The sequence below is a fragment of the Protopterus annectens genome, chromosome 5.part1, assembly GCF_019279795.1.
Source record: "Protopterus annectens isolate FY-2018-M chromosome 5.part1, PAN1.0, whole genome shotgun sequence".
NCBI lineage: Eukaryota > Metazoa > Chordata > Ceratodontiformes > Protopteridae > Protopterus > Protopterus annectens.
The window spans coordinates 526053099-526080863 of NC_056736.1; the positions used below are offsets into that span (position 1 = coordinate 526053099).

Here is a 27765-nt window from a genome sequence, read left to right on the forward strand (position 1 = left end):
TGTAACCTTTCTACATAAACATCTAGGAACACCACTTTCTCATAGGAGTATTGCATAGTGAATTTCAAACAATTTGTCAAGCTATTCATGATGTTTAAAAACTTTTCTAAGTTATCTACTGTTCCATTCCATAGAAAAAGACATAGATCTACAAATCTGAAAAGAAGATGACATATTCCTTAAAAACTTTTCTTTAAACAAAACTTCTTGTTCCCAAAATGCTAGAAACATGTTGGTGTAGCTGTTGGCACAAGGAGTGCCCATTGCTATGCCTTCATGTTGCTTAAAAATCTTATCATCAAAACATAAACATGTTATTATAAAGCACAAGTTCAAGAAAATGACAATCAGATCTATCAACAATTCAGAATAGTCACTACATTCTTTTAAATAATTAAGTGACAAAAGTTAAACCTAGTTCATTGGGTATTACAGTGAACAAGGACTGTATATCTAGGGTGACAAAATAACAAGCATTAATATTGTCACAATGTGTGATGCATTCATAGAGGTCTACCAAAAATTGCTTTTGTGTCACGTAAAGACAAATTCATTTTATTCAAAATGGGTCTTAAATGCTTCTCTATGAATACTGATAAATGTTCAGTAACCCACCCTCTTCCAGATACAATGGGCCTCATTGGTGGGTTACTTAAGTCTTTATGTAACTTAGGAAGTCCATAAATTAGAGGCAACATTGGTTTCTCAACCATAAGGTATTCATAGGTATTTCTATCAATTAAATTACTTTGTAAATATCAGTAAGGGTATCAGATACATACCTACAGGTGTCATGAACATCTGATGTATTAATGATACCATAAAATTTGTCTTGTAACATATCATGCATAGCATTCATGTAATGTTCTTTGTCCAGGACAGCAACACCAGAACCTTTATCTGCTGGCCTAACTACAATATTCTTATTTAATTGCAGGTTATTCAAGCTTTTTCTTTCATTGAATGTTAAATTATCTGATTTCTTTAATTTATTATATGTCTTAGTTTCATAGTAGTGATGCAACTCTTCCTCAGTTACTTTCAAAAAAGCCTCTACTAGAGGGTGATTTACAGGTACATAATCACTAAGATTCTTGAATATAGGGCCTTCTCTGACAGTGCTATCCTTATCCCTGAAATTATATTTCAACATTAAATTTCTACAAAATATTCTTAAATCCATAATTGTATCAGTAAGGCAACCAGTTGTCTTCGGTATATAATTCAGGCCCTTACTTAACAAAGAGATGTCAGAGTCAGTTAATTCAACAGAAGAAAGGTTGAACACTACCTTTTCTTTACCCACATTTTCTTTATCGTGGTATTGTGTAGAGAGTCTTCTGACAATTTCCTCTTTGCCTTCCCTGCTCATGGGCGTGACCTCCTTGGGCCTTTGTCCATGCGCATGGCTAAAGGAGAGTTAAATTGGCATCAGCTACATGCTGATTAGCTTCCTTTGTTTTAGGTCTAACTGCTGGCTCTGAAGTAACTGAAGGTTTGTTCTTAACAACATTAACTTCAGGGTATAGATTAATGCTTTCCTGCGCTGGAATGCACTAACCTAATTACATCATTAGAATCATTTAATTCATTGCAAGGTGCATCACTTATTGCAATCTCTATATTATTGTTTGTATTTACAATACTAGATCTCTCTTCTTCATTACTATCAGGTTGTGAGCCATAAGTAGATTTGCTATTATCTAAACCATTCAAATTAACATTATTAGGCATATTCAGACTGTCAGGAACATCTGTTGAGAACGCTGAACCTCTATTACTACCAGCATTTCTCGTATATGTATTAGTTACATTCATTCTAGTAGGTTGTGCAGTATTAACATTTGTCTGACCCTCATATACATTAGTAGCTAGTCTATCATTGTTATGTCTCTGCCAAACAAACACTTGACCTAGTTTAAAATCATTCAAGTCACGTATCACTTTATTTCTTTTTTGTTGCAAAAGTTTCCGATCATAGGCGGAAACAGAGTCAAAATAAATTTTCAAATAGTGGATATCTGATATTTTCAGGAAAGTAAGTAAATAAGTGTTTTTGTTTAGAATTAATTGAGTCAGTTAGTTTCTTTTCCTCAGGACTAAAAAAGTCAATCAAGAGCTTGAGATACTCACGACTGGTCTGTAAGTTGATGCGCTGCCAACGCTAACAGTTCTGGAAAGTCAGTGCCTTGGCTAGGCATACAGAATACTCTCAAACCACGAGGCACTATATGGTGGTCAAGACAGTATCGAAATGGGCACGCTGTGCCTGTAAGCTTAGTTTAAGGAAGTCCTTCTCAATGTCGTCCAGCGCTCGGTAAAGCGCCTGCATGTCTACTGTCGCTCCGTTGACGTCAGCTGAGCTTGCTTCATCAAGCACAAACCAACAAGGGTTGGAAATTCCATTCAAATATTTACGAAATCTGGTTTCGAGTGTTTCTCTGCCCCGGTGTTCACTTCTGGGCACATAATCTAATTCTATGCTTGACATTTTCTCGATAATCACAAAATTAGCGTTGTAGTAGACAAAAATGGCAACAGCACAGTATGAAAGTCACCTTACTCCATTATGAGCAGTAAGAACTAAAGTAAAAAGTCAAAAAATCCAAAATACTGCTCTCACTGGTAAATGCTCTTGTGGAAACAACCAGTAAATATATAATAAAAAATGTAGCACAAGAGCAAAAGCAAGGGTCAAATCTTATATTCAAAGCCAGATACTTTTATTAGTAAAACAATGGATAAGTGCTTTCGCCAAAAAATAGCTTCATCAGATCACAATGTTTGCTTAACATAGACAGTTTAAATACTAAAGCACATGGTGAGTACAATTCAAATGAACCAATCATCATCACACATCAATTAGTTCACTTAACATTTAAAGCAGCAAATACAAAAGTATATCAGTGCATTCATGACTGCTATTAATCATATAAAAAAAATATATATATATATATATATATATATATATATATATATATATATATATATATAAAAATATATATATAAAAACTAACTCCATTTAAAAAAGCGCATCCTTTGAATACAACAAATGATAGTATAAAACTTTAATAAAAGTTTTCTTGTTGTTAAAATGCATTATAAAAATTATTTATATATATATCTATTACAATTTAAAAATGACTAAATATTCTCATATCTTTATGTGCCTGCGTTTTCTAAGTACAGGTTTGATAGAGACTTTGTCATTTAGTCCTGAGCCTCTATCTGCTCTTAGCAAAATAATCCAGTTGTTTTCCTTCTCCTCTGTATATGTCATTATGTTACCTCCTCTTGCATTAGGTTCTATTACTTCTAGTACCCTAAATTGAAATTTATGTTGAGTGTTGTGTAAGACAGTGTGCTTGGCTAAAGCATTCTGTGTATTAATTTTTCTGATGTTATAAATATGCTCTCTTATCCTGTCACGTAGTGTTTAGCTGGAGTAGGGCTGGTATAATTTCTGCCTTGCCAAATTTGGGAAAGGGTTTGGTGTAGAGGGTGACTAAGAAGGATGCTGAGTAAAGGAGTGCTACACCTCCCCCTTTTTTGTGTTCTGTCATTCCTTAACATGCGGTAGTTGGAAGGAATCTTTTATGTGGGGCTTAAGCCAGATTTCTGAGATGGAGAGAATTTTGGGCTGGTTATGTAGAAGCCAGGCATGAGGGTTTGGAATTTTGTTAAATAGGCTCTGAGTATTTAGAGCTGAGAAGTGGAGGGGTTTGCCTGTTGCTTGGGGGGGTGGGGTTGGTGGGCTGGATTCAATGTGGTAGAGGGGCCTGGGTTTGGGTGGATGCCCCCAGACAGAAGGATAGAGATACGATGATGGATGAGGTATTTGGTTAGTTTGGGTTGTAGTATACAGGTAGAGTTTTTGTGGACATTCAAATAGTGTAGTTGGGAACAGTGTTTTTAGAGTTAGGTAGGAGTCTATAGGGGAAGAGCATGCTAGTGTTGAGGGGGTAGAGACTGGGAGATATAAGGGTAACAGTAAATGTGTAGTTTGTAGAGGATGGGGTAGTGGTGTGAAATGGGGGGTGTAGTTTGCATTAGTAGGTTGGGTGATATAGTTTAGGTAAGTTAAGGTAAATAGAAATGTTATTTGAGTAAGTAGGGATAGAGGCTTGAGGGTCATGATGTTGGTTTTAGGATGGTAGTAAGGGGTAAGTTAAGTTGGGAAGTTAGTTTATTTGATTAAGAGATTGTGGTTTAGGTTTATTGTTTGGTAGTTTATCAGGATAAGTAATGTTTGGCAGTAAACTCTGAAGGGTAGGCTTACTTTAATGGGTAAACTGTGGGATGGGATTTTGGAGGTATGATGGGTAGTTAGGACTGGATAGTGGTGGAAATGGTGGGAGTGGCTAGCTAAGTATAAGTGTAGAGACAGTGGGGGTGGGGTAGGGGTGCATAGTGAGCCTGCAGGGCAAACGGAGCGGGTAGAGCCATGGGAAGGAAGAATCAAGGTCAATGAACAAAAAAAAATCAGTGGAGTGGAAGGTAGGTTCAGAGGAAAGTATGCAAGGGGGTAAGGGACATTCTAGCAGTGGTATAGGGAAAGGATTAGAGTGGATCAGAGAGGTAAAGATGGCACCACAGGAAGAAAGGAAAGTTAAAGTGTTTGGGGGAAAGGTTGGAAAGAAAAAAAAGTGAAAGAAACTGGGGGAGGGGTTGGAGAGAGAGTGGAGATAGATGACACAGTGGCCTAGCTGGTTGGAACAAGTACTGACATGGTCAGGTCAGCAGTGTGAAACAGCACTAAAAATAACAATCAGAAAGGAAACAACTGTGAAAATCAGAGCTGAAGAGGTAAAAGAGAGCAAGCCAGAGATGGAAATGTTGCAGATATAAATTTAAAAACAGGAGACAAAGGGTGCAGAAGACATACTAGGGGGTAAATAACACTCTAGAATGTGGCTGGCAACATTAAACCTACATGTACTGGAACTATTGAGAGTTAAAATAACATTAAACTAAAAACTATTGGTACTATTGTTCATAGGTTCATAGGTTTGTACTAGGCTAATGGCCCTGGAGCCTTTACAAGCCTAGCCCATAGGATTACCCTGGCATCGTGCCACCTGACCTTAGTTTCCAGTGCCTCTGTCAAGAAGAGCCACTGGAGTGATCCCTGGGGTGAATTCTCTATTTCCCATCCACTCAAGATTTCTCTTGAAGAGAGCCATTGAGGTGCTGTGTTTGACATGTATGGGAAGTCTATTCCATAGCATGGGCAGTCTCTGGGTTATGAACCTGTCTCTCTATCATGTTCTGTTGATTGTGGTAATGAGGTTGAGGTCTCTGGAGCATGTGGTGCAGAGGGATTGGGATTTCTTTAGATGTAGCATTTCTACCAGAGCTGGGTCAGACATGGCTTTTAGTCAAGCAGAGATAACCTCTAAGTAGGCGATATGAGACAGAGAATAGTTGGAGTTTTTTGAGTCTGTCCATATAGGACAAGTGTTTAAGGCCTAAAATCCTCTTTATGAGGTACTTTGCGGCATCTCCAGTTGATGCAGGTGTCTAGTGAGGCATGCCAAATGGGGCACTGTACTCAATGACTGGCCTAATGAGGGAAGAGTAGAGGGAGACAATTACTTTTTTCATCCTAGATGCAAAACCCTTAGTAATGAGATGTGCCACATAGAAGGACTTTCTGACTGCAGTGGCAATATGGTGGTCAAAAGAGAGGTTGCTGTCAACCTGTGTTCCCTGATCTCTTAAAATGCCTTCTGTGTTCAGTGGACTACCATCGATGTGGTAATTCATGGGAACTGGGTTTTTCCCAAAGGGGATGATGACACATTTTTTAGCACTGAGCTTAAGGCCATGGTTTTGACACCATTCATTGGACTTAGTGAGGCCTTTCTGTAGGATGTCAACATCACTTGGGGACTTAATAATAGCTCCCATCTTGCAATCATCTGCAAACGTTGTCAGACAGAGTCCCTTCATGTTGGCCTGGACTTCAGAGAAATATATACCAAACAGGAAAGGACCCAGGACTGAACCCTGTGGGACTCCACTCATGACTGATCAGCAGTCTGACTTGGAGTCAGCTACTTTCACACTGTGGGTTCTATCTGCAAGCCAGTTTGCAACCCATCTAGTGATATAGGGGTTGATGCCTAGCTTACTGAGTTTTTCTATGATTCCTGAGTAGGGAATGGTATCAAAGGCCTTGGCCAGATCAAGGTAGGCTGTGTGAACTACCTTGCCTTTATCCACAGCTCTGGTGACTGACACAAAGAAGTCAACCAAGTTGAGCAGGCATGATCTACCCTTCACAAAACCAAACTGTGTGGGATCCAGAGTTTGGAGATTCCTTATATCTTTGTTTATTAGGTCCATGATGATACGTTCCATAGCTTTGCATATCAGACACATTAGGCTAATTGGGCGATAGTTCCCAAGGTCTGGAGTCGCTCCTCCTTTATGGAGAGGGATGACTGTAGCAGTGCGCCATTCAGTAGGGACAAAGCCTGAGGTGAGGCTGTGATTGAACAGGGCACACAGGTGAGGTGCCAGTTCACTCTGTAGTTCATGTAGAACACAGCCAGAGATATTGTCAGGTCCCATAGAAGCTATATTCTTAGCCTTGGATAGTGCTGTTTTCACCTGTGCAGCAGTAATGCTGGGTGACTGGCAATCTACTGTTAATGTGATAGGTCCTTTGGGAGGGGAAAGAGGGTAAAGTTGGCACTGAATCTGTCGGACAGTATATTGGCAATATCTGTTTGCTCGGTATAGGAGGTACCATTGTGCAGTAGCTCAGTGCAAATTTGGGTATTGTCATGGAGATTCTTTACATAACTATAGAAGGCCTTGTGGTTGTCTTTACTATCTGCTGCAATTTTGTTTTCATAGCTAGCTTTAGAGGATTTGATGAGGGATCTCAACTTTTTGTTGAGGCTGATAAGGTAGTTTTTCCAGTCTTGGGACTTTACCTTATTCTGCATCAGTTTCCTCCTTCTGTTGTAGAGTTTGTTTATCGCAGGAGACCACTAGATTGGCTTCCTATTTTTGGAGGAGAACATCTTGGTTCTATTGGGTATGGTGAGAGACATGCATTTGTGTACGTGTTTGTACAGTGTATTGCTGTATGATTCGGCAGTCATGCAACTATTCTTCATTTGCATGGGTGCCTTGAAGTTAGCCACCTCTGTTTTTAGGAGCCCAAAGTTAGCTTTGGAGAAGTTTTCATGGTGGTTACATTTGCGAGGGGGGAGGAGGGATGTGGATTTTCAAGGTGATTAGTTTGTGGTCAGATCTAACCAGGGAGGAGTTGACTACTGGTGTAGAGCAGGGGTCGCCCATGTTAGTAATGACCAGGTCAAGGATGTTGCTACCTCTAGTGGGGGTAAGAATGAGCTGGTCCAGCGCATTGGAATTAATGAATTCCAGGAAACGTTGGGCAAGTGTATTGGTACATGAGTAGTTTTCCCAGTTAATGGAGGGGTAGTTGAAGTTGCCCAGTATGAGAGTATTAGGTTGGACCCTAATATTATTCAGGGTGCTTAGGAACATGGAATGTGAGTCTTGGGATATGGTTGGGGACGTATAGGAGGCTATGACCTGAATCGCTGTCTTACCCAATGTTAGCTGCACCTGAAGTATCTCTGATGTGTTATGTTGGGCTACCAGTCTGGAGGTGTCTGCATCCTTTATGAATATGGAAACACCGCCGCCTTTGGAGCTTCGGTCCAAGTTCTGGAGGTGAAAAGTGTGGAATGAGTTGTAGCCTGGTAGTGTAGGGGTGCTTTCTGCTACCTTGAACCAGGTGTCTGTTACAGCACAAATGTCAATGTTCTCCATTTTAAGGAGTGTTTCGTGTGAGTACATTTTGAAATTTAGACTTCTAGCGTTGAGCAGTAGGACCCTCAGATTGCATTTGTTTGTAGCTGTTACAGTGGTAATTTGGTATTTTGAACACTGCCTAAAAAGGCACTATAGGGGTGGTAAGAGCCTTGGCTGGTATCTGGAAGCTCAGAGATGACAGATGCAGGCCATCTCTGACAAAGCATCGAGGTCTGTCAGTCATGTTATCCCAGGCAGACAGATAATGGATCACCTTAGAATGACACGAGAAACTTAACCAATTGTTGAAATCAATCATTTTCTGCTTGTACTGTGGTATTATTCTGGCTGATGGAAGGATGCTGCTCATGGCTAGGGTCATACCCGCCTGGGCTCCAAAGTCCGAGAGCTTCTTCGTGTCTTGTTTCATGTAGTCCAGGGAGGTACATCTCAGGTCATTCACACCCACATCTACAATGACAGAGTCATATTTGTATCTGTTGTTGAGGGACCTGAGTGCATGCGTTATATGGCGGATTCTGGCACCTGACAGGCAGCTGACTGTTACTTTCTCCTTATTCAACCTAGTGAGTGGGACATCAGAATGCCTCATTATCGAGTCACCTATGACTAGCATGTTGGGCATGCTGTTTTGCCTTAGGGGCTTTGGTTGAGTGGCACACTGTTTAGGCGAGTTATGTGTCTCGTGATTAGTGTTGTGGTCGAGTGTGTTTAGCCTGCTGGTGTTGTGCTCCCTCCTGGTGGCCAAAGTAAGTTTCTACAACCAGAAAAACTAATCTGCGTGTATGCTCACCTGCCCTGTAGTAATACTTTAAATGATAAGGAGCAGTTCACTTTTTAAAAAGTGAATAGTCTTAAAAATCAACTTTAGAGGCACATGATCTTTTATAAAGGCTTATATTTTGCTTCTTCTTTTTCTGCTTGAGTTGCAATATTTGTAAATAACTTGGTTAGCTAAAGCATTATGAAAACCTGGGTAAAGTGGAAAAATATGGTTTTGTGGTTTATGAATGTTTTAGTTTAGACAATCCTGTGGATTCATTAACAGGCCTAGAGTGGGCCACAAGACTCATGCTACAAAGGCTCTCCCTCCACAATTTGTTATTTTGCAGTTCAGAGACATGTACGGAGGAGAAAAAGAGGAGGAAGACATGCCTGGAGGCAGGAGGAGAGGAAGAAAGTTAGGATTGTGGAAGTGAGGGTAAGAACTTTGAATGTTGGCAGTATGACTGGTATAGGGAGAGAGCTAGCTGATATGATGGAGAGAAGGAAGGTTGATATATTGTGCTTGCAAGAGACTAGATAGAAAGGGAGTAAGGCCAGGTGTATCTGAGGTGGGTTCAAATTGTTCTATCATGGTGTGGATGGGAGGAGAAATGGGGTAGGGGTTATCCTGAAGGAGAAGTATGTCAAGAGTGTTTTGGAGGTGAAAAGAGCATTAGATACAGTGATGTTTATGAAGCTTGAAATTGGTGATGTGATGATGAATGTTGTTAGTACATATGCTCCACAAGTTGGGTGTGTGATGGATTAGAAAGAAAAATTTTGGAGTGAGTTGGATGAAGTGGTGATGACTGTACCCAAGGATGAGAGAGTGGTGATTGGAGCGGATTTCAATTGTCATGTTGGTGAAAGGAACACAGGGGGTGAGGAGGTGATGGGTAGGTATGGTGTTAAGGGGAAGAATGCAGAAGGCCAGATGGTAGTGGATTTTGTGAAAAGGATGGACATGGCTGTGGTGAATACGTATTTGAAGAAGAGGGAGGAGCACAGGGTGACATACAAGAGTGGAGGAAGATGCACACAGGTGGATTATATCCTATGCAGGAGGGTCAGTCTGAAGGAGATTGGAAACTGTAAAATGGTGACAGGGGAAAGTGTAGTTAGGCAGCATAGAATGGTGGTCTGTAGGATGATGTTGGTGATCAAGAAGAGGAGGACAAGTGTGAGAGCAGTGCCAAGGATCAAATGGTGGAAGTTGAAAATGGATTACTGTAAGGTGGAGATCAGGGAAGACTTAAGACAGGCATTGGATGGCAGTGAAGAGTTACCAGATAGCTAGGTAGCCACAGCAGAGGTGGTAAGGGAGGCAGCTAGAAAGATGGTTGGTGTGACATCTGGACAGGAGAAGGAGGACAAGAAAACTCAGTGGTGAAATGAGGAAATAAGGGGGGTATATACAGGAAAAGGGTGACAAAAAAGAAGTGGGATTGCCATAGGGATGAAGAAAATAGACTGGAGTACAAGGAGATGAGCCGTATTGTGAAGAGGTGGCGAAGGCTAAGGATAGGACATATGGTTAGTTGTATGAATGGATGGACACTAGGAGGAAAGAAAAAAAACTGTACAAATGGCTAGACAGAGGGACCAAGCTGGGAAAATGTGAAGCAGTTTAGGATGATAAAGGATAATGAGGGAAATGTGCACACAAACAAGGGGATTATGTTGAGCAGATGGAAAGACTACTTTGAGGGGCTGATGAATGAAGAGAATGAGAGAGAGAGAATGTTGGATGAAGTGAGGATAGTGAATCAGGAAGTGCAATGGATTAACAAGGAAGAAGTAAGAACAGCTATGAAGAGGATGAAGAATGGAAAGGCTGTTCTGTCCAGATGACATACTTGAGGAAGCATGGAGGTGTTTAGGAGAGATGGCAGTGGTGTTTTTAAGCAGATTGTTTAATGAAATCTTGGAAAGTGAGAGGATGCGTGAGGAGTGGAGAAGAAGTGTTTGGGTACCAATTATAAGATAAGGGAGATGTGCAGAGCTGTAGTAACTACAGAGAGATAACAAAGATCAGCCACAGCATGAAGTTATGGGAAAGAGTAGTGGAAGCTAGGTTAAGAAGGGAGGTGATGATTAGTGATAAACAGTATGGTTTCATGCCAGGAAAGAGCACTACAGATTTTATGTCTACTCTTTGATTGTTGATGAAGAAGTATAGAAAAGGTCAGAAGGAGTTGCATTGTGTCTTTGTGGACTTAAAAAAAGCATATGACAGGGTGCACAGAGTGGAGTTGTATTGTGTGAGGAAGTCAGGAATGGCAGAGAGGTATGTGGGAGTGGTACCGGATATGTACGAGGGCAATGTGACAGTGGTGAGATCTGCGGTAGGAGTGATGGCTGCATTCAAGGTGGAGGTGGGATTGCACCAAGAATCAGTTCTGAGCTCTTTCTTATTTGCAACGGTGATGGACAGATTGACAGACGAGATCAGAGAGGAGTCTGCGTGGACTATGATGCTTGTGAATGACATTGTCATTTGTAGTGAGAGTATGGAACAGGTTGAGGAGACCCTGGAGAGGTGGAGATATGCTCTACAGAGGAGAGGAATGAAGGTCAGCAGGACTAAGACAGAATAGATGTGTGTGAATGAGAGGGAGGATAGAGGAATAGTGAGGATGAAGGGAGTAGAGTTGTCAAAGGTGGATGAGTTTAAATACTTGGGATCAACAGTTCAGAGTAATGGTGAGTGTGGAAGAGAGGTGAAGAAGAGAGTACAGGCAGGGTGAAGTGGGTGGAGAAGAGTGTCAGGAGTGATTTGTGACAGACGGGTACAGTAAGAGTGAAAGGGAAGGTATGCAAGAGGGTAGTGAGACCAGCTATTATATGGGCTGGAGATGGTGGCATTGACAAAAAGGCAGAAGTCAGAGTTGGAGGTGGCAGAGTTAAAGATGTTAAGATTTGCTTTGGGTGTGACAAGGATGGACAGGATTAGAAATTAGTATATTACAGGCTCAGCTCAGGTTGTATGGTTTGGAGACAAAGCCAGAGAGGCGAGATTGCATTGGTTTGCACATGTGCTGAGAAGGGATGCTGGGTATATTGGGAGAAGGTTGCTAAGGATGAAGCTGCCAGGTAAGAGGAAAAGAGGAAGGCCTAAGATAAGGTTTATGGATGTGGTGAGAGAGGACATGCAGGTGGTTGGTGTGACAGAGCAAGATGCAGAGGACAGGAAGAAATAGAAACAGATTATCTGCTGTGGCGACCACTAAGAGGAACAGCCAAAAGAAGAAGAAGCAGTTCAGAGACATGTAAGCCACGATGGGTAAAAACCTTGTTACTGAATAATTTGCATGTTTCTGAACTGTAGTTAATTACCATGACATGCAGATCAGCACATCCCACTGTAGTTAACTGGAGCAGATGCATCCTTTATTCAAAGGTATCTTTCCTTCAGTCACTCTCCCACTCCCCCATACACAGATGTACACATTCAAATACAAACATGCACATGCTCACACAATGCAGTCCTATATCTGTCATTGTGTTTTCTGCATGTTCATGACATCTCCTTTGTTTTCAGTCCCACATTGCATGCCTTATGACTCGTGCCTAGCTTTCCCTTCAACCCCCCAACTCCATACTGGTTTAAGTGTCACTATGGCACATGAGCAGTAATCCCTGATGTCTAATGTTACCCTCCACCAGTTATCCCTTTACTGGTTTAATAGCCACCTCAACCCATACTGACACTCACATACACACACACACACACACACACACACACACACACACACACACACACACACACACACACTCACTCACTCACTCACTCACTCACTCACTCACTCACTCACTCACTCACTCACTCACATATGTAATCCCTCACATACACTCCCTCACAGATCTCCTGACCATACCTTACCACTAAATTCCTCAGTACATACCTCTTGAGTGATGGCTAAACACGCCCATGTTCACTACCATGACATAGCAAGGGTGGCTGTGCTATTCTCCATGGATAAACAAGGCCATGAATCTCTCAGCATGTGAATGCCTTCCTGGTGGTTCTGGTGGAGAAAACATATTGCTAATTAGCATTTGCCTCTTTCCTGGATTAACTCATTTGAATGTAGCACAGACTTGAAGATGGTCTAACACAGTGCTGTATGTCTTTGTGCTAGACCATGTTAGGGCTGTCTTTCAAAAGTCACAGCAACCAACCTCAGCAGGTATGGCTATGGCATGGCACCAAAAAGAGTATCAAAGTCCAAAAAAGTAATTGGATAACAATATCAGAACTCTACCCACCAGGCTTTAACAAGTTTCTTTTGGGATTAACTGAACATGTACTAACCAAGAATGTATTCTATTATCAGGATTGTTGTTATCTGCAAATGCAGGGTACCGCTATGGGGGCTTCATTTGCCCCTATATATGCCAATCTTTTTATGGCATATTTGGAAGAACAATTGATTTATGATCCCCTTCACAATCTGTATTTGTCTGAGATTGACATTTAGCATCATTATTTGGACAACTGCTGGTTAGTATGGAGAGCTGATGTTGCATTTTTAAATTTTTGGATTACATCAATAGCAACAAATGGGGTATCGATTTTACATGCAACTTTGATCTGAACCAGATAACCTTTTTGGATGTTTTGGTCAGTAGGAATCCTGATCACACATTGGACATACAGGTTTACTGGAAATTTCCGGAATATAATGCCTTGTTGTATGCTTCTAGTCACCACCCTCCCTATATCATACGCAACATACTTAAATCCCAATTTATGAGAATCAAGCGTATTTGCTCAGACTCTAAGACTTATGAACAGCAAATGCGTGACCTGGTGGGTAGATTCAGTGCAAGGGGGTACAATTTTGGCACCATTACCATGGCCTGTAGGAAGGTATCTTCATTAGATAGACAGGATCTGATGAGATATAAGGATAGGACCTCTCCCAAGGACTCACATATCAGATTCATTACTACTTATGGGCGTAACACACATAACCTTTTACAAGTGATTCAGAGTAACTGGAACATCTTGATGGGAGATGTCAAGCTTTCCCTTATGTTACCAGAGAGATGCCCTTTTGGTTATAGGGGAGGTAGAACATTGGGTTCTTTTTTTACTCATTACAAAACTGGGTTCTTGGATGTTCAGTCACAATGTCAAACAACACTTATGGGGGATCCTCTGGTTGGGTGTTTCCTATGTGGGCACTGTACTCATTGCATCCGGATGGATAAGACCAATGCATTTACTAGCAGGAATACTGGCCAGGTCTGTGATATCAAGTTCTTTGCTAATTGCTCCAGTGAATGGTTGATTTACTTGGTTACCTGCTCATGTTCTGCGTTTTATGTAGGACAGACTTCGAGACCTGTGAAACTCCATATTAGTGAACATATTAGTGATATTAAAAACAAAAAAGCAAGTAGTGCTCTGTATAAGCATGTTTTAAATCACCCTACAGCCAGTTTCAGATTTACTGTTATAGATGGAGTCATTGGTAAGGAAGGGAACAAAGTTGGTTGGCACACTATATTAACCTTGAAAGAAAGAAAATGGATTATTAAATTGGGGGGGGGGGTTATTTCCCCCTGAGCTAAATGAGCAATTGTGACCAATCATGTTCTCCTATCAATTAACTGTTGTGTATATATCATGTGGCTATTTGTGGAAGTTTTGTTACACCGAGGAAGGCTATGAAAATTTGTGCCGAAACCGGTCTGTTTAATGTCACATTAAACTATATATTTTACACACCACTTTGGGCTGACATTACTTTTTTGGACTGTCTTTCAAAAGGTCACCATGAGGTGAACATGTTGCGCACATTTCAAAGTAACCTTTATAAATTCCATACAGTATGTGCACATTGTCTTTGGCTAGAGTAAAATCTTATGATATGACATCAGCTGTTTATTTTTGAATAGATATTACTCTATTTGATACCTTTGGGGAGAGTCAGACAACATGTTACATAACCTCTCATGACCATGTAATAAACTGACTTTTCATGACTGGGATCAAGTGTGTTTATTTAATTAAAAGAACAGAAATATAACACACTGCAATACAAAAGCATAAGTGGGAGAGGGACCTGACTGCAGAGTTGGGTGGGCAAGGAATAATTTTTTAATTTAACAAATTAATATTGCAGCCAAATTCTGAGGCATTTTTTTTTTAAAGCAAGCATTGGTGACACATGACTTGGCACGAGGAAGGGAGGTACCCATTATCTCTTTATGTTTTAAGGCTGGTTGCCCCTAGGTGGTAAAAGAGAGATAGAGAGGGAAGGACAGCATGTAAATCTGGAAAATGTATAACCATCAGTCACAGCTACACAATGGGAAGTTCTACATGGTGGCGGATTATGTGTTATACAAATGGAAATCATCCACAACTTGCCATATGTGATGGTGGTGCATATCCCAAATATCTTTATTCACCTAATAGACATGAACAGGAACTATCTGCAGTGAAACAGAAAATGAAGAGGTGATCATTACAACTGGGCAGAAATAATCATTAAGAACTAGCTGATTGAGATGGTTTACCTGGCTAAAAGTGTATATTATCCCACTTCCACAATACTCAGTTTTTACTGACATATTTAAAGTAATATTTTAGACATTCATTCACATTATTTGTGTCTTGTCATTAATCAGCTAGACGTCTGATCACAAGTTCAAGTACTCAGCTAAAAAGACAAAAATGCAATTGCCTAACCTTTGAATATTTATATGCTCAGCATTATAGGTTAATAATAAACCATCCAGAGGTATTGGGATCTTGGCTGTATAGGTACCTCGCATTCTTACATACGGAACATCTGTCATTTCCCTATAATGCTGTCTTATGGACATTATTGTACTTAGCACATGGCCTTTGAATTTGCTTTACATTTACTTTCGCTTTTATATGGTGTGGTACTTTTATAGGGTGTTTCCATAATGCTGTTTGTGTTTGTGAGGAAAAAATAGTCTTTTTCATTCCATCTTCCTAATACACATATTATTAATTATTTGCATTTCTGCACAGCACAAGGGGTTTTCTTAGCATTTTATTACAGTACATAATTACTCTAAAATATTCTGTATATTTTATTTATACATTTTTGTTGTATACATTCTTTGTACCTTTTTTGCGCAACCATTTTATTTTACCTTTTGATTCAAGTTCTGTTTAATTTATGCTTTTTTTCTTATGTCAGCATTATTATACTTGAGAATGCCTAATACCTATAATATAGTTAAGTATGTGTTATGTGAATGGTTTATATATATATATATATATATATATATATATATATATATGTGTGTGTATATATATATATATATATAGAGAGAGAGAGAGAGAGAGTGCAATGGGTCTACTTTGTTTGGTGGAAAACACATTTGGTTGAAAGTGACTTCACTAAGCACATGACTGAAAGTTCACTTCAATGAAAATTCATTTGGTCAAGACTCATTTCATCAAAAGTTATATATGGCCTTTTCCCCACTGTAGTGCGATCCTGGAGTTAGAATATAAAGGAAGGGGGGATGTGGGAGGCACAGCGTCCCACATTGGGGGGTGTGGGGGACATATCCCCCCACATAGTTTGAGTTTATATTCTGCTGTGGAAAGAATTGTTCATTGCACTTGTCAATATACATGTCCATGGTTTAATAGATTTAAAATAGGTGGAGGGCTACACCCCCCCACACCCCCCCTATGTGCGGACTGTGCCCCCTACACCCCTCTTACTTTATATTCTAACTCCAGGATCGCACTACAGTGGGGAAAAGGCCATATATAACTTTCAACGAAATGAGTTTTGACCAAATGAGTTTTCAGTGAAGTGAGCTTTCAGTTAAGTGTGCTTAGTCAAGTGAATTTTGACCAAATGTGTTTTCAACCAAAGTAGACCCCTATATATATATATATATATATATATATATATATATATATATATATAGAGAGAGAGAGAGAGAGAGAGAGAGGTCTCCTTTAAAGGATCAAAATTGCAGAACATCAAACCTCTGATCATCAAGAACAAAAAGATTGAAGTTCTGCAATACTGAACCCACCCCCAAAACTAAAACTTGAAAACTTATTTCAAGTTTGCCCCCCCGCCACTTAAATATACCAACTCCGAGATTCCACTAGAGTGAACAGAATGGTAAAGTTCTCATTCCATGATTTATGACCACAAAACTGTACAGAGGGTGACGAACCAAAGTAATCCAAGAAGAAATTCCTTTATTTTTCTTTAACGAGATTTATTAGTTAAAACAAGTAGCGTTTTAGCTTCAGAAAATACTAAAGCTTCCTCAGAAACACAAGAGAAATGCATTTGCGCCAACAATTCATATTACCAAAGGAAGCGTGTCAAATGACATCACTTCCTAAAAAGTTTTCTCACATCAGACGTCAAACCAAGTTTTAAATGGGAACACAGAAATAAATTCATACTTAATTATTATAACTAAATAATTGATTATTATTTAACCCTACAACTTCACAGCGCTACTAATTTAATTCCAATTGTCCAAAATTTATATATAATATTTATAAACTATTTATAGAGGCAGCGCGAAGTGGATCCATGCCTCTCTTCCAAAATGATAATCAATTAAATTATTGACTCTAATAAGTATAAATGTAGAAATAATATATATGAGACACAAGTATACAAAGTTAAAATAAAATATTAAAAATATTAAAATAGTATGTAAAAGAAGTGTAATTAAATTAAAATATGAATTTAAATTTAAAAATGTATATTATCATATATGTCTAAACTATCTTATCTCTTATAGCTTTTAAGCTTCAATACTACAGAAATATTACAATTCTCATTTAGGCCTGGAACATTAAAGGCATCGAGTTTTATCTGCCACTTGAGCTCTCGTCTTTCTAACAGAAGGGATAGAGGCCCACCCCTAGAACTAGGGGGTAAATGATCAATGCCCATAAATTGGAAGGTATGGCCCGGATTGTTAACAATATGTTTGGCCAACGCATTCTCAATTTTTTTATTTCTAATGGCATACACATCTTGGTAAATCCTTTCTCGGAATTTTCGCTCCGTCTTGCCTATGTAAAAAGCATTACAACATTGGCAAAACGCTACATATACCACAGAACTAGTTTCACAGTTGATCTTGTGTTGTATTTCATACTTTTTGTTCTTAACCTTAAACGTTTGACCTGTTTTTATAGTGTGACACCAATTACAGGCTCCACACAAGAACAACCCTTTTTGTCTAACAAACGGAGTTGAGCTTCTATTACTTTGTACTAATTCTTTTAAGTTATTTCCCCTCCTATAAATCACCCTAGGTCGAGGTCCCAGTTTCCCTAGGAGGAAGAAATCACAGCTGATAAAATGCCAATTTTTACAAATAGTAGCCCAAATTTCTTTGGATTCCATACTGAAGGTTGTAATGAAACTAGTTGAAAACTTTGGTTGTACAATAGAAACATTGATACCGGCCAAGTCAACTATTTCGGTGGTATCAGACAAGCCAGGACTGGAAACAACGACCTCTAAAGAATTCATCTTAGAATCAAGAAGAGGTTTAAAAAAGCCTGTAGATCTTTTAAAGTCAATCTCTTCAATGATCGAATCAACTAGGGTAACCGGGTAACCTCTATTAGTAAAAAGCCCTTTCAAAAAGTCACATTCTTTCTGAAAGGAAGCATGTGTGCTACACATGGGGACAGCCCTAACCAGCTGACCTTTCACTATAGCTCGTTTTTGTTTGTAAGGGTGGAAGCTGGAAAAGTGGAGGAGAGAATTACAAAAAGTAGGCTTCCTGAATACTGAAGAAACTAGCTTCCCACCCTCTGAATCCTTGACCAACCTGACATCAAGATATTCAATCTCATCTACTGAAAAATGATAGGTGAATCTAAGAAATGTAGTAGTCGTATTCATATAGTTCACCAGATTTTGGGCGGAAAGGACATCACCATTAAGTAAGATAAATATGTCATCAAGGAATCAGGTGTACATAATGATATATTGTTTAAATTCCGTCGAATCTGTCGAAGATTGTTCAGGGCCGTGAGCTGTTCCCTACTAGTATTGAATTTAGATGGATTAAAGTTTGGACAGATAGAAGTTCCTATATGTCTCATATCAACCTCACAGACCCTTTCAAAAGTTTGTAATCCAGAGTGAAGTGGGGGATTGAATGTACTAGGCAATTTTAAATCAATGCCCAAATCTCTAGCATCATTGCTATACAATAAATCTAAATTCAGTTTACGGACAAAGCATTTCAAGTCAATGATAGTATTTGTTAAATTGAAATGCCGACTAGGAATAAAGGTGTTTCCCAAAGCCAACAGTTCAATCAGTTCAGGTTCCAGATGGACATGGGAAAAATTATAGATTTTGAAGTCCCCTTTACTGTTGGTCTGTATTACAGGGAAAACTATCTCAGAATCCTCTCCAGCGTCCACAAAGTGTGGACTAGAAACCTCCGAAACGGGTTGGAAAACAGTTCGTTCTGTTCCTGTTCTTGTAAATCCGTTGAGGTTGTTGTCCTAAAAATTCGACAGTTATCCGTCAGGGTCATTAAGCCTAACAAGGGCGGTGGCTTGGTCGTTTTGGACAACGCTGCCTATACAGAAAAAATGTTGCTTGTTCTGGACTCCCCAGCCTATAGCCTATCTTTTCTAAATGAGATGAATGTCACTTATAAGAGGATTAGAGGCTACTTTAGGGATATGTTTTTGACTGGTAAAATTAATCTTGAAACATATAACTTCATTGATATTTCATTTCCAAAAACGCCAGTCATGTTTGGGATCCCCAAGATCCACAAGAGCTTACAGAATCCACCGATGAGAGCTCTTGTGGATGGTAGATCATCCATGACCCATCCTTGTGCTCATCTGGTTGACAAAATCTTGGCTAAATACATTAAGGCCATTCCCACAGTATGTAAGGACTCTTGGTCATTTTTGAGGAACATTGGTAACATCAAATTTGACAATTTCAACAACTTCTTAACTATTGACGTTGTTGATCTTTATACTTCCATTCCTCACTTAGAAGCCATTGAATGGGTTGGTTTGTTTTTAAAGGAGATTAATGCTACACAGAAGGATATAGATGTTGTCACAGAATTACTGGACATTGTGCTTAGTTCAAATTTCTTCTCCTTTGATAAACAAATCTACCTTCAAAAACAGGGCGTGGCCATGGGGTCACCCTGTGGGGCCAGTGTTGCCAATATATTTATGGCATACTGGGAGAAGAAGTTTATTTTGGAACTTCCGGAATTTAAACAATATATCATTATGTACACCCGATTCCTTGATGACATATTTATCTTACTTAATGGTGATGTCCTTTCCGCCCAAAATCTGGTGAACTATATGAATACGACTACTACATTTCTTAGATTCACCTATCATTTTTCAGTAGATGAGATTGAATATCTCGATGTCAGGTTGGTCAAGGATTCAGAGGATGGGAAGCTAGTTTCTTCAGTATTCAGGAAGCCCACTTTTTGTAATTCTCTCCTCCACTTTTCCAGCTTCCACCCTTACAAACAAAAACGAGCTATAGTGAAAGGTCAGCTGGTTAGGGCTGTCCGCATGTGTAGCACACACGCTTCCTTTCAGAAAGAATGTGACTTTTTGAAAGGGCTTTTTACTAATAGGTTACCCGGTTACCCTAGTTGATTCGATCATTGAAGAGATCGACTTTAAAAGATCTACAGGCTTTTTTAAACCTCTTCTTGATTCTAAGATGAATTCTTTAGAGGTCGTTGTTTCCAGTCCTGGCTTGTCTGATACCACCGAAATAGTTGACTTGGCCGGTATCAATGTTTCTATTGTACAACCAAAGTTTTCAACTAGTTTCATTACAACCTTCAATATGGAATCCAAAGAAATTTGGGCTACTATTTGTAAAAATTGGCATTTTATCAGCTGTGATTCCTTCCTCCTAGGGAAACTGGGACCTCGACCTAGGGTGATTTATAGGAGGGGAAATAACTTAAAAGAATTAGTACAAAGTAATAGAAACTCAACTCCGTTTGTTAGACAAAAAGGGTCGTTCCTGTGTGGAGCCTGTAATTGGTGTCACACTATAAAAACAGGTCAAACGTTTAAGGTTAAGAACAAAAAGTATGAAATACAACACAAGATCAACTGTGAAACTAGATCTGTGGTATATGTAGCGTTTTGCCAATGTTGTAATGCTTTTTACATAGGCAAGACGGATTGAAAATTCCGAGTAAGGATTTACCAGCATGTGTATGCCATTAGAAATAAAAAAATTGAGAATGCGTTGGCCAAACATATTGTTAACAATCCGGGCCATATCTTCCAATATATGGGCATTGATCATTTACCCCCTAGTTCTAGGGGTGGGCCTCTATCCCTTCTGTTAGAAAGACGAGAGCTCGAGTGGCAGATAAAACTCGATGCCTTTAATGTTCCAGGCCTAAATGAGAATTGTAATATTTCTGTAGTATTGAAGCTTAAAAGCTATAAGAGATAAGATAGTTTAGACATATATAATAATATACATTTTTAAATTTAAATTCATATTTTAATTTAATTACACTTCTTTTACATACTATTTTAATATTTTTAATATTTTATTATAACATTGTATACTTGTGGCTCATATATATTATTTCTACATTTATACTTATTAGAGTCAATAATTTAATTGATTATCATTTTGGAGGAGAGGCATGGATCCACTTCGCTCTGCCTCTATAAATATTTTATAAATATTATATATAAATTTTGGACAATTGGAATTAAATTAGTAGCGCTGTGAAGTTGTAGGGTTAAATAATAATCAATTATTTAGTTATAATAATTAAGTATGAATTTATTTCTGTGTTCCCATTTAAAACTTGGTTTGACGTCTGATGTGAGAAAACTTTTCAGGAAGTGATGTCATTTGACACGCTTCCTTTGGTGATATGAATTGTTGGCGCAAATGCATTTTTCTTGTGTTTATGAGGAAGCTTTAGTATTTTCTGAAGCGAAAACGCTACTTGTTTTAACTAATAAATCGCGTTAAAGAAAAATAAAGGAATTTCTTCTTGGATTACTTTGGTTCGTCACCCTCTGTACAGTTTTGTGGTCATTAGTGGTTTCGCTTCTTTATTAGTTCATTCCATGATTTATGGCAATCTCCATTCACAAGGTTCGATATTGCAGAACTTCAATCCTCTGGTCCTTGATGGTCATAGGTTTGATGTTCTGCAATCGCAATCCTTTGAATGGGACCAATATATATATATATATATATATATATATATATATATATATATATATATATATATATATATATATATATAGGCTTTTGTTTGTTTCTGTTTTATTCTGGCTTGTGCACACTAATTTGCTTGTCTATTGATTTATATGTAAATTTGTCTGTTTATTGCACTTTATATTTATTAGGCGGTTCTCTGGTTCAATCCTTGGCTGGGGTGCCTTCTGTGCAGAGTCTGCATGTCCTCCCTGTGGTCGCGTGGATTTCCTCAGGGTGCTCCGGTTCCTCCCACATCCCAAAGATATGCTGTAGTTGGATTGGACACTCTAAATTGGCCCTAGGTGTGAGTATGTGCGTGCGTGTGTGTGCCTTCTGTGGAAGGTTATGCACTGGGCTGGCAGCTCAACACCGTAAAACTCCACTGGCAATCATGAGCAGACAGGTGATCCACTGTGGCGACCCCTAACCAGGAAAAGCCGAAAGAAGAAGAAGAAGAAGAAGAAGAAGAAGAAGAAGAAGAAGATTGCACTTTATGTTTGTTGAATTACTCAGTTTTGGTTGTGGCTTCCTTTTGGAGCTGCTTGTATTGTCTGAGTTGTACACATGCACACATTCCAGTTTTGTAGATCTACTTCACTCATTTGCACCACTGGCACTGTGGTGTGGTTCTTGCAAACTGTGCTGATGATTTGGTTTTGCAATATTATTTCTGCTTTGTTTCATTATTTTAATCTCATTTTGGTTATTGTGTTGCTTTCATTTGACTTTCCTAAAGTTTTATTTATCAAATTATGGTGGCAATGGACTTCTAGAGTTTGGAGATGAATGCAAGTGTTACATTTTTTATAGTTTAAGATTTCAAGAAGGAGATTGCTTTTTTAGCTGGACTAATGGTATTTTAATTGCAGCTTTCATTTTATTTATGTTCATTTGTATTTGTATTTTGTTTGTGTGTTGTGGTTAGCTCACTAACTTTGTTCCATGTGTCATCAGGTGCATCAGGTCTTTTTATACGTCAGGGTTCATTTTTTCAAACAATTTTTACACTGTACATATCTTGCTGAATTTCAATGTCTAACTGCTGTCTGTTATAGCATCAAATTAGAAAAATTCTGATGACTGACCCAATTTGCAGCTTTTTTGTTTAGTATTTGTGTGGTGATTTGTAACATTCTGGTAATTCAGTTTTTTTCCCTTAACAGAATCAGTTTATGTAAGAGCTGTCGTCTTCTGTGTCATCGTGTTTTTCTCTTTCTACTCTGGAGCATTGATTATTGCTTTTGTTCATTACATCAAGTAAGTAAATCTAGATTCAGAATGATCTGTCAGGATACTGGAAAATTACCAATTAATATTAAGCATTGATTTTTAAATTGATTGCATGTTTTTGTTTATATTACATTATTTTAGTGGTCATTTCAGCTAGACATCAGCAAAGAGCAATGCCAATGAAATGACCACCCTACACAAGCTCGAGGAGAAATTGTATGAACATCAATAGCCTGAAAAATCCCTGAAAACAAATGGCATAAGCCAAACACTGTACTCTATAGGAAATCATTGTCGGTGTGATTTCTAATTGTGCAACAGCAATGGTTCACCTTTTAAGGAGATTTCACCCTTTCACAAGTTGGTGTAACCATAGAGTTAGTATATATAAGTTTGTGGGAGTAGGGAGCTTACTCTCTCATTGGGGAGTGTTTTGGGACTTGCCCCAGTGCGAAAAAAAAAAAAATCACCCTTATAGATTTCAAGCATTTTTTATTCATTCTATTGGAATGTCAGCTTTCAGGAAGTTGGCATTTCACATTAGAACCCGATAACATTAGCTATAATGGATGGGTTACTATGTCAAATCTTTATTTTGCCCCTTGAATTTTTGTTTGGTTGTATACTTATTTATTTATTAGTGCTTGATGATCGAGGAAGTCCAAGTGGGAAAAATCCATTTTCATTGGAGGCCTTAGGAAAAATGCTCCACAAGTGAATTCTTAAAATGAAATGTATAGCTGCAATAGATATCTCACAGATACTTAGATAAAAATATCAGCAAAAGCATAACATAATTTATTAACTGACATTCTAAGATATTGAATAGGTAAGGATGCAAATATTTGGATATAAGACTTATGCATATCATAAGACATATATGTATGGACAGATGGGAGATATTTAAACGTAATAAGACCAACTGTAAATACAATCGGGAGGGTGGCCTAATGGTTAAGGTGTTTGCCTTGCAAGCACAAGGTGCAGGGTTTGAGTCTCACAAGGGATAATTGGCTAGGCTTAAAATGGCTCGCAAGGGCGATTAGCTTAGTACTAATCTATGAATGAATCACATGTATAACACCTGAAAAGGTAAGTTAGACATAGTGAGTTATGATAAGGTATCCAGTCATAACCAGCTTATTATGTGTTTGAGACATAGATGCCAAGAAATCTACTTTGAGGGCACAGGGAAAAACAAAGCAACCCTCTGTAGAATAACAGCATTGAAAATTGTTAGTCACCTCTTTCTCTGACATTTATTGTTTATACATGTGGCAGAATGAAGTTTTAACAGCTTTTAAAAGCTGTTTACCTTCTGCTACTGATTCTTTGCCAGCTGATACAGTCCCTTATTAATCCCTAACATGAGCCCTAATCTTAATAGCATTTAGGGGTGCTTAAATGCTTATTTTTGTTAAAAAAAGAAACATCTTTATTGAATTATCCATTTTGGCATAGGCAATCATACATTTATACAGTCATCTAAATGAAAATAAACCATATTGACATATTTTCAGTTGTAAACATTATACATCATCTGTATATTCTGCCACGGTGGTACAGCGGTTAGCGTTGTTGCCTCACAGCAAGAGGTTCTCCCGTTCGATTCTCGGCTGGAGTGCCTTCTGTGTGGAGTCTGCATGTCCTCCCTGCGATCGAGTGACGTTAAAGACATGCAGGTAGGTGTGAGCGTGAATCGGCATGCCTTCATTGAAGGTTGGGCATCGGGCTGGCAACTTGGCACCGTAAAAAAAACTGCCAATCATCAGTGGACCGGTGTTCCGCTGTGGCGACCCCTAATCGGGAAAAGCTGAAAATCTGTATATTCTGAATTTTAATCAGTAATTTTTACAACATGTAACTTAATGGTTTAGTAAATTAAATATATATAAACTTTTTTTGTCAAATGTGCAATTCAATTTGCTGGCATGATTTTAAGGTTTAAATTATGTAATTGCTGTGACTGAAATGTAATCTGATTAGCTGAAGGGATTTTATAAAATTAAAGGTATGAATCAACTTGTGGATACTTTTATAGAAGTCTTGTTCAATAAGAAGGGATGAAAGCACTTAGTATTACATTGTTGTTTATGTTATAGTTATTAAAACCTCTTTGCTCTACTACCACTTTGTTATTTTATTATTTTCACATGTTTACCATGGAGTTGTGTAAGATTTGTTATATAGTATATAATCACTTAATTACTTTTACCAGTTGGTCTTCTGTTTTCAGTTTATCCACTGCTTCTTATACTAGCTTTCATTTGAGCACATTGAATCTTTTGTCCCCTTCCTTAAGAACTGCATGGCCATTAATGACATACATATTTATTTACAGACACTGCTAGGCCTTTTGATATCATCAGGTGTGAAAGATCCCCTCTTCATCTCTTTAAATACTTTTGTGTAATGTTCTGTACTATAATACCCTTTCTGTGACTTTTTAATATTAACCTAGACAGAAATTAAGAGCCTAAGTGCATGTTAATCACCCTTGTCCTTTTCAGTATTCTCATGTTTTCCTTCCTGGGCTAGACTAAATCAAATATTTGTAGGCTGATAAAGACAGATCCATGTAGTATCATATGCAAACATTTCATTCCACCTTATGTCTGGCAACATCATACATAGCTGATTGTGAATTCAGTCTTGTTTTTCTGAAGTTTGTAAATGTAAGTGCTTATTTAAGTACTTTGTATCTTTGTTTGAGGAGGGGCTTTCAGTTGGATTTTTACTAATTTTTTTCGGTCCCCCCTCCACACGTCATCTTAGCAGCACTAATATCTAGTGCCCCATGTCCACGCTGGGTGTACCAGCTACAACAAACCCATGGATTTACTTCATATCCTGCTGTGGCTAGCTCCAGAACCTAAATACATCCTGGGGCCTTGGTCACCCATATTCCTTTTGGGGATTTTATTTTGTTATTGAGCCATACCCACTTTCCCCACCCTCCCCTCTACATTTACCAACTTCATCTGAGGGGTGCTCCTCTCACTGAACTACTCCTCCCATTAGGGAGAATCATCAGTTAATGCCCTCTCTGCCAGGATGGGCTACGCATCCCTCCTTGCATGGGCCTCAGATACCCAAGACTTTAATTGAACCAGTGTCACTTGGGCTGTAAATAGGTCCTTATCTCTCTGCTCCATGGAGCTGGCCTTTTAATTTTCTGTCAGTCTTCAACCTATTATTTTGGGTGTCTCAATAAATTTGAATTTGATCAGATGGATGGCACTGTGGTGTTGTGGTTAGCACTGTCGCCTCACAGCAAGAGGTTCTTCAGTTTGATTCTTGGCTGGGGTGCCTTCTGCGTGGAGTCTGCACGTCCCCTCTGTGTTTGTGTGTGTTTCCTCTGGGTGCTGCGGTTTCCTCCCACATTGCAAAGACATGCAGTAGGTGGATTGGACACTCTAAATTGGTCCCAGGTATGTGTGTGTGTGTGTGTGTGTGTGTGTGTGCAAGTGTGTGATGCACCCTCTGAGGAGGGTTGGGCCTCGGGCTAGCAGCTCAACCCCGTAAAACAAGTACCTGCTATGGAAACATGTGCTGAAGGGTGCTAATTGCCTGATGTGCTGTATGCATGGCAGGGAATTCAGAAGGAGGATCAAGGATCCAGGTAATATACTGATATTGGAGAAATATGAATGCATATGTAACATTAGCATATGTAACATTAGCATATGTATGTTTTAACTTGTGTATTTACAACTCACTGAGAAAGGAAAAAAAATACACTGACCTTTGTCTGGGGATTGAATCCAGGTCCCCTTGCATTTTATGTGGTTGTCACTGTCAGTGGGTCAATAAGGAGTCACTGGACAATTAGGTACCTGGTTTCCACCAATAGCAGTTAATTCTTCTTTCAACTAAGAAACCACCATTATGATGGTGATTTTGAATATACAAGCTTACAATTCATGTAAAGGTTCTACCTATTCAGCATTCACTGAAGCTGGTGGTATTTTAAATCTGTCTCGCATGCATGTATATGCTCAACTGTTGCAATACATGTGTAGTATGATCTGACTTCTGTTGTGCTCTTTTCTGTTGCCAACAATAAGTGTGATACATTTAGTGATGGAGTGTCTGCATGTTGTTTATTAGTATTAAATGTGAAGGATACTTAAAAACAATTTTTAGGTAATCCTTCAGATGAACATCATTTATTTGGAGGGGTCTAGCAGTGAATAACAACCACTATAGTGTTATGGTGATGTGATTTTAAAATGGAGATGATTTTTATGTGATAGCTATGATGATTTAATGGATATTTCAAAATCTTGTAGCATTTATGGGATGATGCAACACATCACCATCCCCTTTGGGGAGAGCGACATCTCCGCAAATGATCACATTAATAACAACGTCCTAAACACGCAAGCAGTTGTGAGGGACCTGGGCACCCAAGTCAACAGCAATCTAACGTTTGACCACCATGTTGCCTCCATTGTATGGAGAACTTTTTACATGGCTCACCCCATTAGTAAGGACATTTCTTCCAGGAACAAGTAAGTTATAACTTCCCTGTATTCCTCTCTTATCAGGCCCATCATCAAGTATAATTCTCCTTTCAAAATGTACCACACAGGTTCCTGACCAGGAGAATTCAGGGCTTCAGAAATATATCCTACATGGACAGGCTAAATACACTGTCCCTTTACTTTGTCCCAAACTGGCATACAGAGAAATCTCTGAC

At 38.8% G+C, this 27765-nt stretch overlaps 1 protein-coding gene across 1 annotated transcript in view; it reads left to right on the top strand.

Moving 5' to 3' along the window:
• SIDT1 (SID1 transmembrane family member 1) overlaps positions 1 to 27765 on the top strand; it is an 853551-nt gene that overhangs the window by 272466 nt on the left and 553320 nt on the right. Inside the window, exon 9 of the mRNA XM_044073143.1 lies at positions 22997 to 23090. Coding sequence (XP_043929078.1) covers positions 22997 to 23090 — 94 coding nt within the window. The remainder of the gene's footprint in view (positions 1 to 22996; positions 23091 to 27765) is intronic.